Source organism: Poecilia formosa, unplaced genomic scaffold (assembly GCF_000485575.1).
Source record: "Poecilia formosa unplaced genomic scaffold, Poecilia_formosa-5.1.2 Scaffold446, whole genome shotgun sequence".
NCBI classification, from domain to species: Eukaryota; Metazoa; Chordata; class Actinopteri; order Cyprinodontiformes; family Poeciliidae; genus Poecilia; species Poecilia formosa.
In genome coordinates this window covers 294,252-307,394 of record NW_006800385.1, presented here as the reverse complement: position 1 = coordinate 307,394, position 13,143 = coordinate 294,252, and the positions used below count along the sequence as shown (strand labels likewise).

At 37.6% G+C, this 13,143-nt stretch overlaps 1 protein-coding gene across 7 annotated transcripts in view; it reads left to right on the top strand.

Moving 5' to 3' along the window:
- tcf7 (transcription factor 7) overlaps positions 1-13,143 on the top strand; it is an 84,426-nt gene that overhangs the window by 61,600 nt on the left and 9,683 nt on the right. For 3 of the 7 annotated variants that reach the window (XM_007577579.2, XM_016663804.1, XM_007577574.2), the window contains 6 exons: positions 1,979-2,066; positions 6,614-6,703; positions 8,082-8,201; positions 9,203-9,365; positions 10,113-10,220; positions 11,506-11,553. In XM_007577579.2, the coding sequence (XP_007577641.1) occupies positions 1,979-2,066; positions 6,614-6,703; positions 8,082-8,201; positions 9,203-9,365; positions 10,113-10,220; positions 11,506-11,553 (617 nt within the window). The remainder of the gene's footprint in view (positions 1-1,978; positions 2,067-6,613; positions 6,704-8,081; positions 8,202-9,202; positions 9,366-10,112; positions 10,221-11,505; positions 11,554-13,143) is intronic. The other 4 variants (XM_016663801.1, XM_007577577.2, XM_016663802.1 and 1 more) reach the window with 3 other exon arrangements.

Sequence of the window (13,143 nt, the reverse complement as noted above, 5' to 3'; positions counted from 1 at the left end):
TGTATGATATTACAATTATTCTTTCATTATTACAACTTTATTCACATTATTACAACTTTATTCACATTATTACAACTTTATTCACATTATTACAACTTTATTCACATTATTACAACTTTATTCACATTATTAAAACTTTATTCACATTATTAAAACTTTATTCACATTATTACAACTTTATTCACGTTATTACAACTTTATTCTCATATTACTGACTTTTTTCATGCAATATTTCGGCTTTGCTGTGGTATTTTCTTCTTAGTGTTGCTCCATTGTCGTATTTGGGTTGGTCAGAGACCAAAAAGCCGAGTTTTTGTGTCCAGACAAACTAAATTAGCAAGAAATGTTTGATGAAGTGGAGGTGAGGCAGAGCAGAGGTTAGCTTAATGTAAGGGGAAGATAATGAAGAAGATGAGAGAGGAACCAAACGAGCCGTGGTCTGTAATGAAGGAGGAGAGGTCAAAGGTAAAAGAGGGGTGATGCTGGGCGATCGGGGGGATTAATGGCGGACTGATCGGAGCGGTGAGACGGGTCGGGTCGGCTGACTCAGTCACATTCCTGTCATGCAGATTTATAGCAGCTCGGGGTCCTGGGACAGGCCCGGAGCCGCGGCCAAATTACAGTCATCTGCAGCATTCCTCTGCTGCAAACACAGGTTAGCAGCACGGCCGCGCTAAGTGCTAGGTGCCGCCTGTTGACAAATGACTTCCTTTGAAGGGCACAAAGACGGAGGGAGACGCTCGGAGAGAGGCGGCCTGTTTACCGAGCGAGGGCACAGAGTCGCTCAGTCTGCGTTTTCTTTTGTTGGCGCGCAGCTCTGCCATAACTACAGATGAAGACTCGGTGTTTGTATGCATGTTTGGGTGTGTTTGTACAACGTGGGCACCAACACCGCAGCTCCCAGCGGAGGGTTCCCCCCCACATGCACCCGGACACACAGAGCGACGCATCGTGACCTTGGATTGGAAGGTCATTCATGGATGACCTGTCATGCTTAGCATCGGCCTGCAGTCTACACAAAACATGTTCATTACAGTTTATTGGACAAAATCATCCGTAGGGGATGAGGTTTGCTCAGTTCTGCCGATTCAGACTGAGCTGTTCTAGGAATGTTTGAAAAGCATTAGAAGAGCCTCCTGCACAACCAACCAGAATTCAGCAAGTGGTTTCTGGATGGCAAATCAACAACAAAACACTGCAGAAACACAACATTTGACCAGGTATTTTTTTTTAATCTTAATACACTTTTAAGTGTATTAAGTGTATTAAGGCTTAAAATTAACTTTTCAGTGAGATTTGGGAGTTTCATTTCTAGCTCTGGTTCAATTAGCAAAGTTTTTCACTTACAACAAAACATTTCCCCCATGTTACAAGTGAAATAATCCACCAGGTGAACTAGAACCTTTTCATGAGTATTCAGGAATTCTTTACTTAAAACAAGCTCAAATATCTTTTGTCTTATTTCAAGTTTACAAAGATATTTGCTCTAAAAACTATACAAAAACTTGGTAAGATTTTGTGTTTTTGCAGTGCGTTCATCAACAAAATCATTCTTGGATATTTCAATCTGCTCTGTTCATCTAAAAATGTTTGAAAAGTATTAGTAGAGCCTCCTGCACAACCAATAAGAATTCAGCATGTTATTATACTCATGCTGGCAAATCACTTGTGTTTTCCAGCAGCCATTGTACAGAGCATACAGCGGTACAACCAGGTGACCAAACGTCCTGGAGCTCAGCTTGGGTTGCTAGGTAACAGGCAGAACTCAGCTTTAGTTGCTAGGTAACGGGGCTGGGGCTGTTTGCCAAAACACGGTTTGGTCGTTTTTAGAAGCAGTTGAGGTCGAGATGGAAGTATAAAACATTCAAAATGTGAATTTTTCATAACAGATCTCCTTTAATGGAGCTGGTTGAGTCGTTTACGCTGTTTTATGACGGCCTCAGTGACTCTGTGTGACGGATTTGTGCTTTTCCTCTAGGTGTTCACAGGCACCAATCCCAGGACCTCTCAGGGTACTACTCCCTTCCTCCAGGTGGCGTTGGCCAGATCACTCCCTCCATGAGCTGGTGAGCTGCACACATTTGTTTAATAACTCGTTCCATGTTTAAATAAAAATGCCAAAAAACTTTTCTCAGGTTTATTTGGCAGAAATGTGCAGATTTCCTCTGTTTTTTCTGAGGTTTCTGGTAACATAAGCCAGTAAACAATGGGATGAAATGAAACTTTTAGAAATTTTTCTGCGGTTAGGAATGTTTTTTTAAAAGAACAAACAGTAGACGTGGTTGCAGTGGATGACAGTCCACATCCTGACGACAGACAACATAAATGAAAACAGAAATCACATGACGTCTTTCAGCCCTCAGGAATTAACTTGCTGAAAAGCAAATAAAGCAGCAACCTTTATTGTAAAAATGTTTATTTTCTATTCGTTTAAGGTGAAAAGATTGTAAAAGTTAACAGACTAGCATGAAGAATTTACATTTTTGGGTCAAGATCAACAATCTGAAAATGTACATTTTATCCCTTAGAACCGGTATTATTTTATAAGTTTTCTCCATTTCCACATTATCTGTTTATTTTATTAGATATAAAACTAGTTTACCCTTTAAGTTGAAGATCTGTTTTATCCCTGACAAACTATTCTTCAGATTGATCAGTATTTATTTTCACTTCCTGTTTTTATTCAAGTGTCAGGTCTAAAAAGGACATAAAAGAAACAGATTAAATAATGTTACACAGTTAATGTGCATGTATGTAGTTTTGTTTCAACAAAGATAATAGTAATGTCAGGCTTTTTAAAGATCAGCAAGAAAACTGCAATCAGTTTGCTTCTGTCCAGAACATCTGTGATAGATAAAAATAACGAGTTCGGCCAGTCATTATTTACACAAACATCCCTAACAGTCCAGACATTTAAAACCTGTAATTCAGACCATAAATTTATCATAAACCATCTAACTTGTTTGTTTTCTTCCTGCTGTTTTTCTTTATTTGCATTTTAATAAATGAAACCTGTTCAGTTCTGCACAAGTAAATGTACAAAGACAATATATAAAATGATTTTTTTTGGTGATTTTGCCCAAATGAAATCTTGGAATGGAGCAGAAATAGACTCAGTTTTAACCAAGTTGGGTTTTTTACCCAATTTGTGAATTTTCCATCCTTCTCTAGCTGCGTTTGATTTCCAGCAAAATGGAAACTTTAAACCAAAATGTCTTTTTTTCTTTCTGTTGTTGCATTTTCCTGAAACTGCTCAGAAAGAAGCTGAAAACAGACACATCTGCTCCATGTTTTCTCATTTTAATGTCACGCAGCGTGATTGTGGATCTATAATGTCAGGCTGCCACAGAGTTATGGATCAACACAAATCCGTTTAGAGCAAACCTCCAGAATCCAAAATCCTCTCTGGAATAGTTTAAGTCTTACATCAAATGTCAAGAAGATTTAAGAAGAAAGTTGTTTTTCATTTTAAATGTGTGATTACATGTGTGTTTATTGTGTTTCTGAAAGTCAATATTTGTCCCCAAACATTCCTACAAGCATTTATCTCCTTCAGAGAAAGAACGCTTCACTGTGGATTTGTCATGAGTGTTATTAGCAGATAATCTCCTTTACTCCAGATTATCTGCTTGTTTTAGGTCCTTGTAGTGTAGATCTTTTGTTGAAGGAGGAGGAGAGCTTAAATGTCATTTTTCTGTGGTGTTGACGATCAGTCTGGGACTTCAGAGGAAACCCGATCGCCTGCTGGCCTATTGCTTCTGTTCATCTCACACCGTGAAGATTTGTTGTTTGTTTTCATCCGTTTTTCCAGAATGCAGCTTTATGCTTGAACACAAAAGTTTGATGTAGTATAACTGGAACTGAAAGCTAAATTTGAACTGAAATCCCAGGAAATTCAAAGATCTGCAGCAGGCTCGTTTGCATAAAATACCAAGCATCAGCTGCAAAAGTCTTCATACCTGTTAAATATGTTTATATTTTTTCACCTTCCAAATTTATCACTTTCAAATTTTGTGGCTGTGAAAATGATAGAAATAATGATAAAAAATTACTTACTACATATCATCTAACTGTGACTGCATGCAGCATTCATTGCGCCACAAACAAATAATTCTCTTGAGAAACTTATTTAAAAAGTGTGAATTATATCACTGCATTGCACACAGTAACTACATTTGATCATATTTTCAAACTTTTATTTATTGATCTTCTTGTGGAACAAACAGTTTAAATCGGAAAGGTAGTAAAAATATATTTAAAAAACTGTTATTTATGAAAAGAACAAAACTTTTTTAATAGGAAATGTTTGTGATAAATGCTCAGCTCTACAAACACAAACTTCATTGTGTTTTTATGTGATAGAAATAAAAACAATTCAGACTCTTTTATTTTGATCCTTCTAAAATAAAATCTGGTTAATTCAGAAGGTTCATATTTAATAGAGTTTATCTGAGTTTAATTCATCTGTCTGTGAAGAACTGAGAGGTTTGTTAGTGAACAAGCAGACAGATCAGGAAGGTTCACACTGTAAAAAAACTTTAATCTTACCAGGTAGTTTTTGTTTAGTTTCTAGAGCAAAATGTTAGTCCACTTGAAATAAGAAACAGCTAACTAGAAGGTAATTTTTCAGCATGATATATGAGCTTGTTTCACTCATTATCAATTGAAAACCTACCAAAATGGCCGCCCACTTTAAACGTTGGGGTGGGAAATCTCAGGCAAGAGGTCTCTGGTCACAACCTGGTAGAGAAAAGCCAAAATTTAAACAATTCAGTTTGAAACCAGAAGACAAACAGATGAATGCAGACATGAACTTATCCTGATCTTCTAAAGGTTTAAAAACAGGTACAAACTTCATGTCACGCACAAACATGATCTACAAAAACAGGATTTCATAGCAAAATGAGGAGAATAAATGCATCGTTTCTGCCTTCATGAATATGTAAAACAAATGCCGATCATTAGGAACCACAAAATGCTGAGAGGAGGTCAAGCAAATGCAACGTGATTTACTAAACCTGAACCAGATTGTTAAATCATTTGAAGAATATGAAATCAAAATAATCAAAGATGAATTAGAAATATCCTCCAGCAATGCAGATTTTGAGCTGCAGGATTACCAGATAATTCACCGTCACTTTATTTGAGCAGACAAATGGTGGGTCTCGACCTCCCACTGTGATCACAATGCATTGGACAGATTAATTACTGCTGACATCCAATTAGTTCAAAAACATCACGACTAAATCTAAATATTACTTAATAAAAATGAACAGACCAGAAAACCTTCATGGTGGTGGCAGAGTCATGCTGTGGGAATGCTTTTTGTTTATTCTTACTTCCGCTTTGTTTTAGTTTATCAAACAAAATCCTGTTGAAATACATTAAAGTGTGACAAAATGCATAAAAGTTCAAAGGGTCCTGACTAACCGCGATTATTCCCAACATTTACTGGAATATTTTATAAACATTTTCAGTTGACAAAGCTGCAAATCCTTGTTAAAATATTGGTTATTAAAGCCGTTTTCTGACCTGAGGAGATGAAAAGTGGAAGAGTCTGATGATGGTGATGCTGATGATGAGGTTTAGATAATGGATGTGGACTGAAGAAGGGATCAGTCAGCTGCAGAGGGGAAGATCTCAGGAGATTGCTGTTTTCTCCATATCAAAGCCCGTCTCCACCTCCCACTGTGATCACGATACAGCTTCTTCTACGTCACAGCTGTCAACAGATCCACTCTGCTTTTACAGAAATATGTTTTAATTCAAGTATGAAATCTAATGTAAGACTTTTTACCAGGACATCCAGACAAAAACAGCTGTTCAACTATAATTAGAAAATTACCCAAGTTTACAAATTCAAATGTTCGTATAATGGAAAATGTTTGATGCAAAGAAAATATTAATTTTTTGTATTTTTTTATTATTTGGTTTTATGGTAAACAGGAAGGAGTGACTTTTCCTCAAAAGCAGACTTTATTGCTTTTAATTAATTTATTAAGCAGGATAAATATATGAAGTGACAAATATCCTGTTTTATAGCTGAGACTTTATTCTCCAATTTGATCTTAAATGGTTTTAGAAACTATATATTTTTGAGCCCGCACCTAATTCAAAAAGTTTGGACACCCAAACAGCTAAGACCGTCTTTTAGCGGTGTAGTTTGGCCGCCATCCAGCAGAGGGCGCCGCCGGTCATACACGGAGCCGGTTATACAGAAACAAAGATGGTGGTATCATTGAACGGTACAGAGAAGTGATCCAAACACAGTCCAGTTTGGAATGAAAAATGTTCTTATGCGGTTCTGTTTAGAAATATAAACACTCGATAAATTTCTTAAGTTATCAACTTGATATCGCTCATTCAGCCGTTTTTAATGGCGGAACAGCGTCAACTTTATCAGCTAAAAATTACTGATGTGCTACGAGAGCTTTGATGTGACTAAAGCGAAGGGCACAATGCAGAACAATTATAACGTGGCGGGTTTCCGTGACAGTTTCCTAAAAGCTTCTTGTGGGTAAAGAATCCAGTGAGTTTAAATGGGCTCAAACTTTAAGCTGTGAAGCTAAACGCAGCGCCTGCTGCCGTCTCTCCCTGTGCTGTGCCGCGGCAGGCAGAGCCAGCCGGTCTACCCGGCCTTGTCCCCTTGTGGATTCAGGCAGCCCTACTCCTCCAGTCTCCCCAGCGCATCGTCCTACTCCAGGTACCGCATCCTGCCGGCTGGACCGGCCCAGCGGCCGCGCAACAGCAGGCTCCTGTTTACAGCACATCACCAAAAACTAAACCAAACGCCTCCGAGCAGGACGGATCAGAATTTCATCAGGACGGCTTCTGTCATCGGTGTGCTGTAAACGGGTCGAGCCCCGTCAAACCGAGCCAAGCCACGCTAATCGCTGCTCAACTTCATGAAAATTTGAAAGAAACCCGCTGTTTTGCTGCTTCTAAGCTCTGTGCACTGCAAAAACACAAAATATTACCAACTTTTTCTGGTCTAAGTTCTGGTGAAAATATCTTGGTACACTTGAAGTAAAACAAAACAAGTAACTTTACAGTTTTAACTCCTCAATATTGAGGCAAAACTTCTAGTTCCATTGGCAGATTATTTCTTATTATAAGTGAAATAATATAACCAAGCTAGAACTTTTTCATCAATATTTAGGAATTATTTACTTAAAACAAGTGTATCTTGCTGCAAAGTTACTTAGTTTTGTCTTGTTTCAAATGTGATAAGACATTTGCACTGGAAATTAGACCAAAAATACTTAAGATTTGTGTTTTTGCAGTGTGTTTTTATTTGTGTCTGTTGCTCTACATACACATTTAACATGCTTTAGGTTAAAATTTTGCACAAACCTGGTCCGATATCTCTGCGTAGTCATCCAGAATATGAAGATGCTTTATTTTTTTAATAGTGTTTGTTTTTAGAAATGCAAAAGATAAATAGTTTTAAAGCTCATATAACAGCATTATAAACTGCTTTGTTCATAATACCCTTGGTCAAATATTTCTGTTTCCAAACACCATAAGGACTAAAACCAACAACACGCTCATTGTTCTCAAGCTGCTTAACGCCGTTTAGATGTTTCCTCTTTCTTTGTTGTTTTAAGACAACAGCAGCTGCTTCTCTTTTACACCAAATATTAAAGAGAAGAAATATATCCAGTCTAATGTTCACAGGCTAAACTGTAAAACAAGTCTTGATCTTTCAGCTGCTTTGTTTTGAAAAACAATACTTGTGCGCCCTCTAGTGGTGACAAATGTTGAAACTACAGTATTATATATCATGATTTAACATACTATTATATTTTGACATAAAATATTACTTTTAATGACCAAAAAAGCTCTTAAAAGTTGCTTTTTAACAACCTTAGACACAACAAATTTAAATTAATGTTTTTGTATGATAGGAACCTAACTTGGACGTTAGATGATGCTTTTTCTGCTTTCAATGCTTGGCCAGAAGTGCCTCTTTGCTTCAGCGCTCTCCGTTCTCTCTGCCTGTAAGTCAATGCATCGCTCCAAACCGCTCAGGTTTGCGTCACTTTTCACTGTTTTCCTCCGTTTTGTTTCAACCCTTCCAGGTTCCCTCACTCTTTGATGCTCGGACCGTCGGGCGTGCATCCAACAGGGATCCCCCACCCGGCTATAGTGCCCTCTTCGGGCAAGCAGGAGCATGATCAGTACGACAGAGGCCTGTACATGTAAGTCACCCCGACTTCCTTCATCACAACTGTTTAATTTAATTCAATTAAATTTTACTTATTTGTTTAGCACATTAATCAATGTGACATAAATATGCAGTTGATAATAGACTCATCTTTTCCTCGCCGTAGCCGCCCTGCCGCTGCAGAACCGCTACCAAAATGAAACTCGGAGATGAAGCTATTATTAATTTAGTGCAGAGCGCCACAGCAAAGGGAAAAATAACGCTGAAAAACCATTGAAGAATAATTCAAAACCACTCGTATTCTTCTTTTTTCTTGCTCTACGTACCACCTACGCTACACAAAGACTCGTTGGCATAGCAACTGACTGACAGCAGCTCCACTAATATTTCAGGATTAAACACTCAAACATTTCCCACACAAAGAACAGAGCTGTGGTAGATTAGCTAATTTAAACACCTGTTCTTCTGATGATCAGAGTTGGTGTTTAGGTCGCCTTTTTAAATTTTTTAATTGAACTGATACACAGGGAATTCTGCAGCACATCTACATATTAAAGTTGTCATAGTCAAGCTAGCATAACTGACTTACTTTTCTCTCCCTTGCTATGTTTTTTATTTAAACTTCCTCCTGACGTTATTTAGTTGACATAGTGTTGACAATTAGTAGCAAAGCTCTATTTGTTTTATACATCAGGCATACATTTAAGATTTAGCGCGCTATGTTGACAACATAACAGCTAAACCAATGCTAGCCATTGTTAGCAAGCAGCTTTTTGCCTTCCAGCAGGAAGCCGAGGGCGGGTTCTTGTTCGTGTGACGTTACGCTGCTACGTGTTCATAAAACTCTCAGTACATCTAGAAAAGCTAACAATGAAAACATTTATACAAGAAATAACTAACAGACAGAAACAATCTAAACAACAGACCCTCATTAGTGATTAAGTTTCTTTTTTTTAAGTTTTGACTGTTTCTCATATAAATCTTCATTTTCAGCGCTGTTCATGTTTATTTTTGCGGATGTTCTCGCTCCTTCAGGAAGCCGCAGGTGGAGGTCAAGCGGGAGAAGGAGCCCAAGAAACCGGTCATCAAGAAGCCGCTGAACGCCTTCATGCTCTACATGAAGGAAATGAGGGCAAAGGTCATCGCCGAGTGCACGTTAAAGGAGAGCGCCGCTATCAATCAGATTCTGGGGCGAAGGGTGAGTGACACAAACATGAACTCATCATTTATTTATATCTGCTGGAACATTTTTAACCTCTGACCCCCTTTACCAACCCACAGAAATGCTACAAAATATGTAGAAAATAAGATCAACTTTTAGAATGTTTTTATTAACTATTTCCTTATTGTTACATTCATTTAGCATAAATGCTGCATCGTACCATCTGATTGTAGTTGGCCATGAGTTTTGTTGCCTGAAAATTTAATTATTAGATAATATATTGTGGCAATTACCAAATAATAAACATTTTCAACAAAATCCTCTCTTTTAATAATAAGAAAATCTGTAATATTTTATATTAATATGAATCAAATTGTATTTTTCAGAGTCGCTCCTTTTGGTTATTTTCTTGTCAGAAACTTTTCCGTTTGTTGCTAGCTATGCTAGCCTGAGGAGCAAAGCAGCCAGTCAGAAAATGAGAAATAAATTATTAACTCATATTTTATTTTTAAAATAATCAGAAAAAAATATGAAAACGTTAAGATAAAAAAATCATGGGATTCAATTCTTTTTTATTATTTTAGCACGTTTTTTCTCATCTTCTCTCCGCCTTTCTGAGGCCCCACAGCGCCCCCTGGCGGTCCCACTGCTACATTTGTTTTGTTTTTATTAATATTCATTGCAAATGTTTTTCTTTTTTGGAGAAACGGGTTGAAAGTTGTTAATTTTCTGAACGGATCGGTTTTGGATCAGTAAATAATTCTGACCTGAATTTGTTCCCAGTGGCACGCTCTGACCCGGGAGGAGCAGGCCAAGTACTACGAGTTGGCCCGGAAAGAGAGACAGCTCCACATGCAGCTCTACCCGACCTGGTCTGCTAGAGACAACTACGTAAGTTACTTTGCTCTGCTCCTCCCCCTCCCCAACCTGTTTCCATCTAACTCTAGCTCTCTGGCTCAGAGTGAACATATTCAGACCAAGGAGCTGATTAAGAAAAACATAAACAGGAAAGTGTTGCAGCCCCTCCTTTCTGTTGTGCAGAAATGATGAATTTTGTGTCTGGGTTTGCGGTCGGAGAAATAGACGTCAACGCATTGCCGTGGTTACAGCAACAGTGGAGTAAACAACAATTAAACTCAGAAATCACTGTAAATACTTTTACTGTATTTTAATTCACTAATACGTATTAGTTTATATTTACCAGTGTAACTTAGTGGTAGTTGTCTGGTATGGCAGGCTGTTACGATATTTATTTGACGACTCTGCTCTGAAATGTGACGAATGTTCAGCAGGTAAAAGGTTCTTAAAGAAGGAACCTTTTTGCTAAAAGGTTTTCCTAATCTGGATTAACAGGATTAACTATTGGAAAATGTTGGAGTCAAACCTAAAACCATGAATTTCTGAAACATATTGACTTGTTTTTATATTTGTTTATATTTAAATTATGTATTTTATCTGTGGTTTGCTTCATCACACCTATTTTTTAATATTTCTTCAGCTGATTGATTGTTTTGGTTTTTATTCTGAGCTGCAGATGATTGCAGTCTCATTCAAACGATGTAGGAAATGGATATTTTGCTATTTTTAGGCCTTTTAAGAATTTTTATTTTGTTTCAAACTGTGGTTCTTAATTTTAGTTTGTTTTGGTTTAGATAAAACTGTCCTCAATGAGTCTCCTTATTCAAATTTGCATATTTTTATGCTTCAATAATCAGAATCTTTTAAAAACTGGAGCAAAATGTGAAATTTCTCTCAAATTTTATATAAACTCTTTTTTTTTCAAATTGAAATTAAAAAAAAGCAAACAATGAAACGTTTGTTCTTCAAATTTTATTTTCAGTTTGATTCTCAATTTTCTTTTGCCTACCAACTTTATTTAAATTGAATCTTTTTTTCAATTTTACACTTTAATAAGTAAATCACATCAGATGTTTGTGAAATTAAAGTATCTCCTATCAGTTTTTACTGATGAAGCCCAAATCATTCGAAGCTCAACATCCGATTTGATTCTCTGAATTTTATTGACGCCTCTGCCTGTAAACCCACAGTGAAACGTTTAAAGATGGCCGGCGTGTGGTGCATGCTGGTTTCTTTGAAAGATCAATGTTTTGGGGTTTTGCTGAATCTGGGCTGCTGTGTGCCTCTGACTTCTCAGTTTGCTGTTGAACTCTTGCAGGAGGCGGGCCTTAGCGGGGTCGCAGGGGAAAAGAGTAAAGCTGATTGGGTAGGGACTCGTCTAATGGTGGATTTATACCTCTGTGGTGTGGGGTAAAAATAAGAACATAAAAATAAAGTGTTTGAGAAGCTGCATGAAAGCGGGAGGGGGCTGTGGGTATTTCTGTGCAAAGTTTGCATGCACCCTCCTGAGAGATTGCTCACGTTTGAAGCATGTAAACGAGGACAGGCCCTCCGGTCGGTAAGATGTGGATGCATTTCAAATCTCTATCTCTACTAAAACTCTCCATCACACAGAGGTATAAATCAGCCGTCTTTTTCCAACTAACAGAGAGCAGGGCTGCATGGCTGGCCTCGCTGCATCCGTTTATTTATCATTTCAAACACTACAACAGCTTCATTTGGTTATTAATTACTTTATTATCAGTCCTTCTGTTTTGCTTTGTTTGAGAAAAAACACATTTTGACATATTTCTGCTGCACTTTGGCCAATTTCCTCACGTCACCTTCCAAAGAGTCAGACTTTCTTGCAATATTTTAATGTAATCTTAACTTTTAGTCTTGAATTCATCGTTTCTCTGCACCTGAAAATAAATCTCTGTATAGGAGATGAGCAGCATCTAAAAGTCATGTTGTAAAAGAAATAAGGAAGGAAATATTCTCTTTTTCACTGAGTTCAACTGGAAAATAGTTTCTGATCCCAAAGATTCAGTTAGAAATGATTCTGTTTGGTTTTCTGTTACATGTAACATTTATTTTTATTGCTTTGTTTCTGCAGATCAAAATCATTTCATAATAAAATACAATTTTAATAATCCAAAACAATCCCTTCACCCTAAGTAGTTCTACCAAAAAACATAAAATAAATCAGGAAATGCTTGTTAATCCAAAGAAAATCCAGCCTGAAGGAGTTTGGAGAAAGAGCAGCATAAAGGGAAACTATCATGCAAAAAAAAAAGAAAAGAAAATACTTTTGCACATTTATATTCTTCCATTTTGACTTCTACTGCTTCTACAAAACAACCAAGCACTTAAAAAACAAAAAACACCCGTTAGCAATAAGTACGTTTGTTTTAGTGTGTAGAAAACGAGCCGTTTCAGAAACCTCCGGAATAATGTTACAAAACAGCAGGCACTACGTTGTTACATAGCAACCCCAGAAGAGTTCCGCCCGTTACCTAGCAACCCCAGAAGAGTTCCGTCTGGTACCTAGCAACCTAAGCTGAGCTCCAGCACGTTTGGTCAGTTGGTTTTCCTGCTGTATGTCCTGTACAATGGCTGCTGGAAAAGACAAGAGTTTTGTTGTTGACTCCATCCAGAAACTACTTGTTGTGCAGGAGGCTCCACTAATTCTTTTCAAAGATGTACAGTTGGATAGCAGAGTATCTGATTGCAGCCATTTTCACATCTGAGTGTAAACGTTGAGTTGGGGGCGTGGCCAGCAGCAGCTTGACTGAAATCTCATTTTCTAAGAAGCTTAAAGTGTCGCCGTTAAAACATTGTGAGAAAGTCTGAATGAAACGAGGCAGGGCGCAGGTGACGAGAAAATCCCTTTTCCCACCAAAACAAACAAATCATTTAATGTGAAAATCCTCTGTGTGTGTGTGTGTGTGTGTGTGTGTGTGTGTGTGTGTGTGTG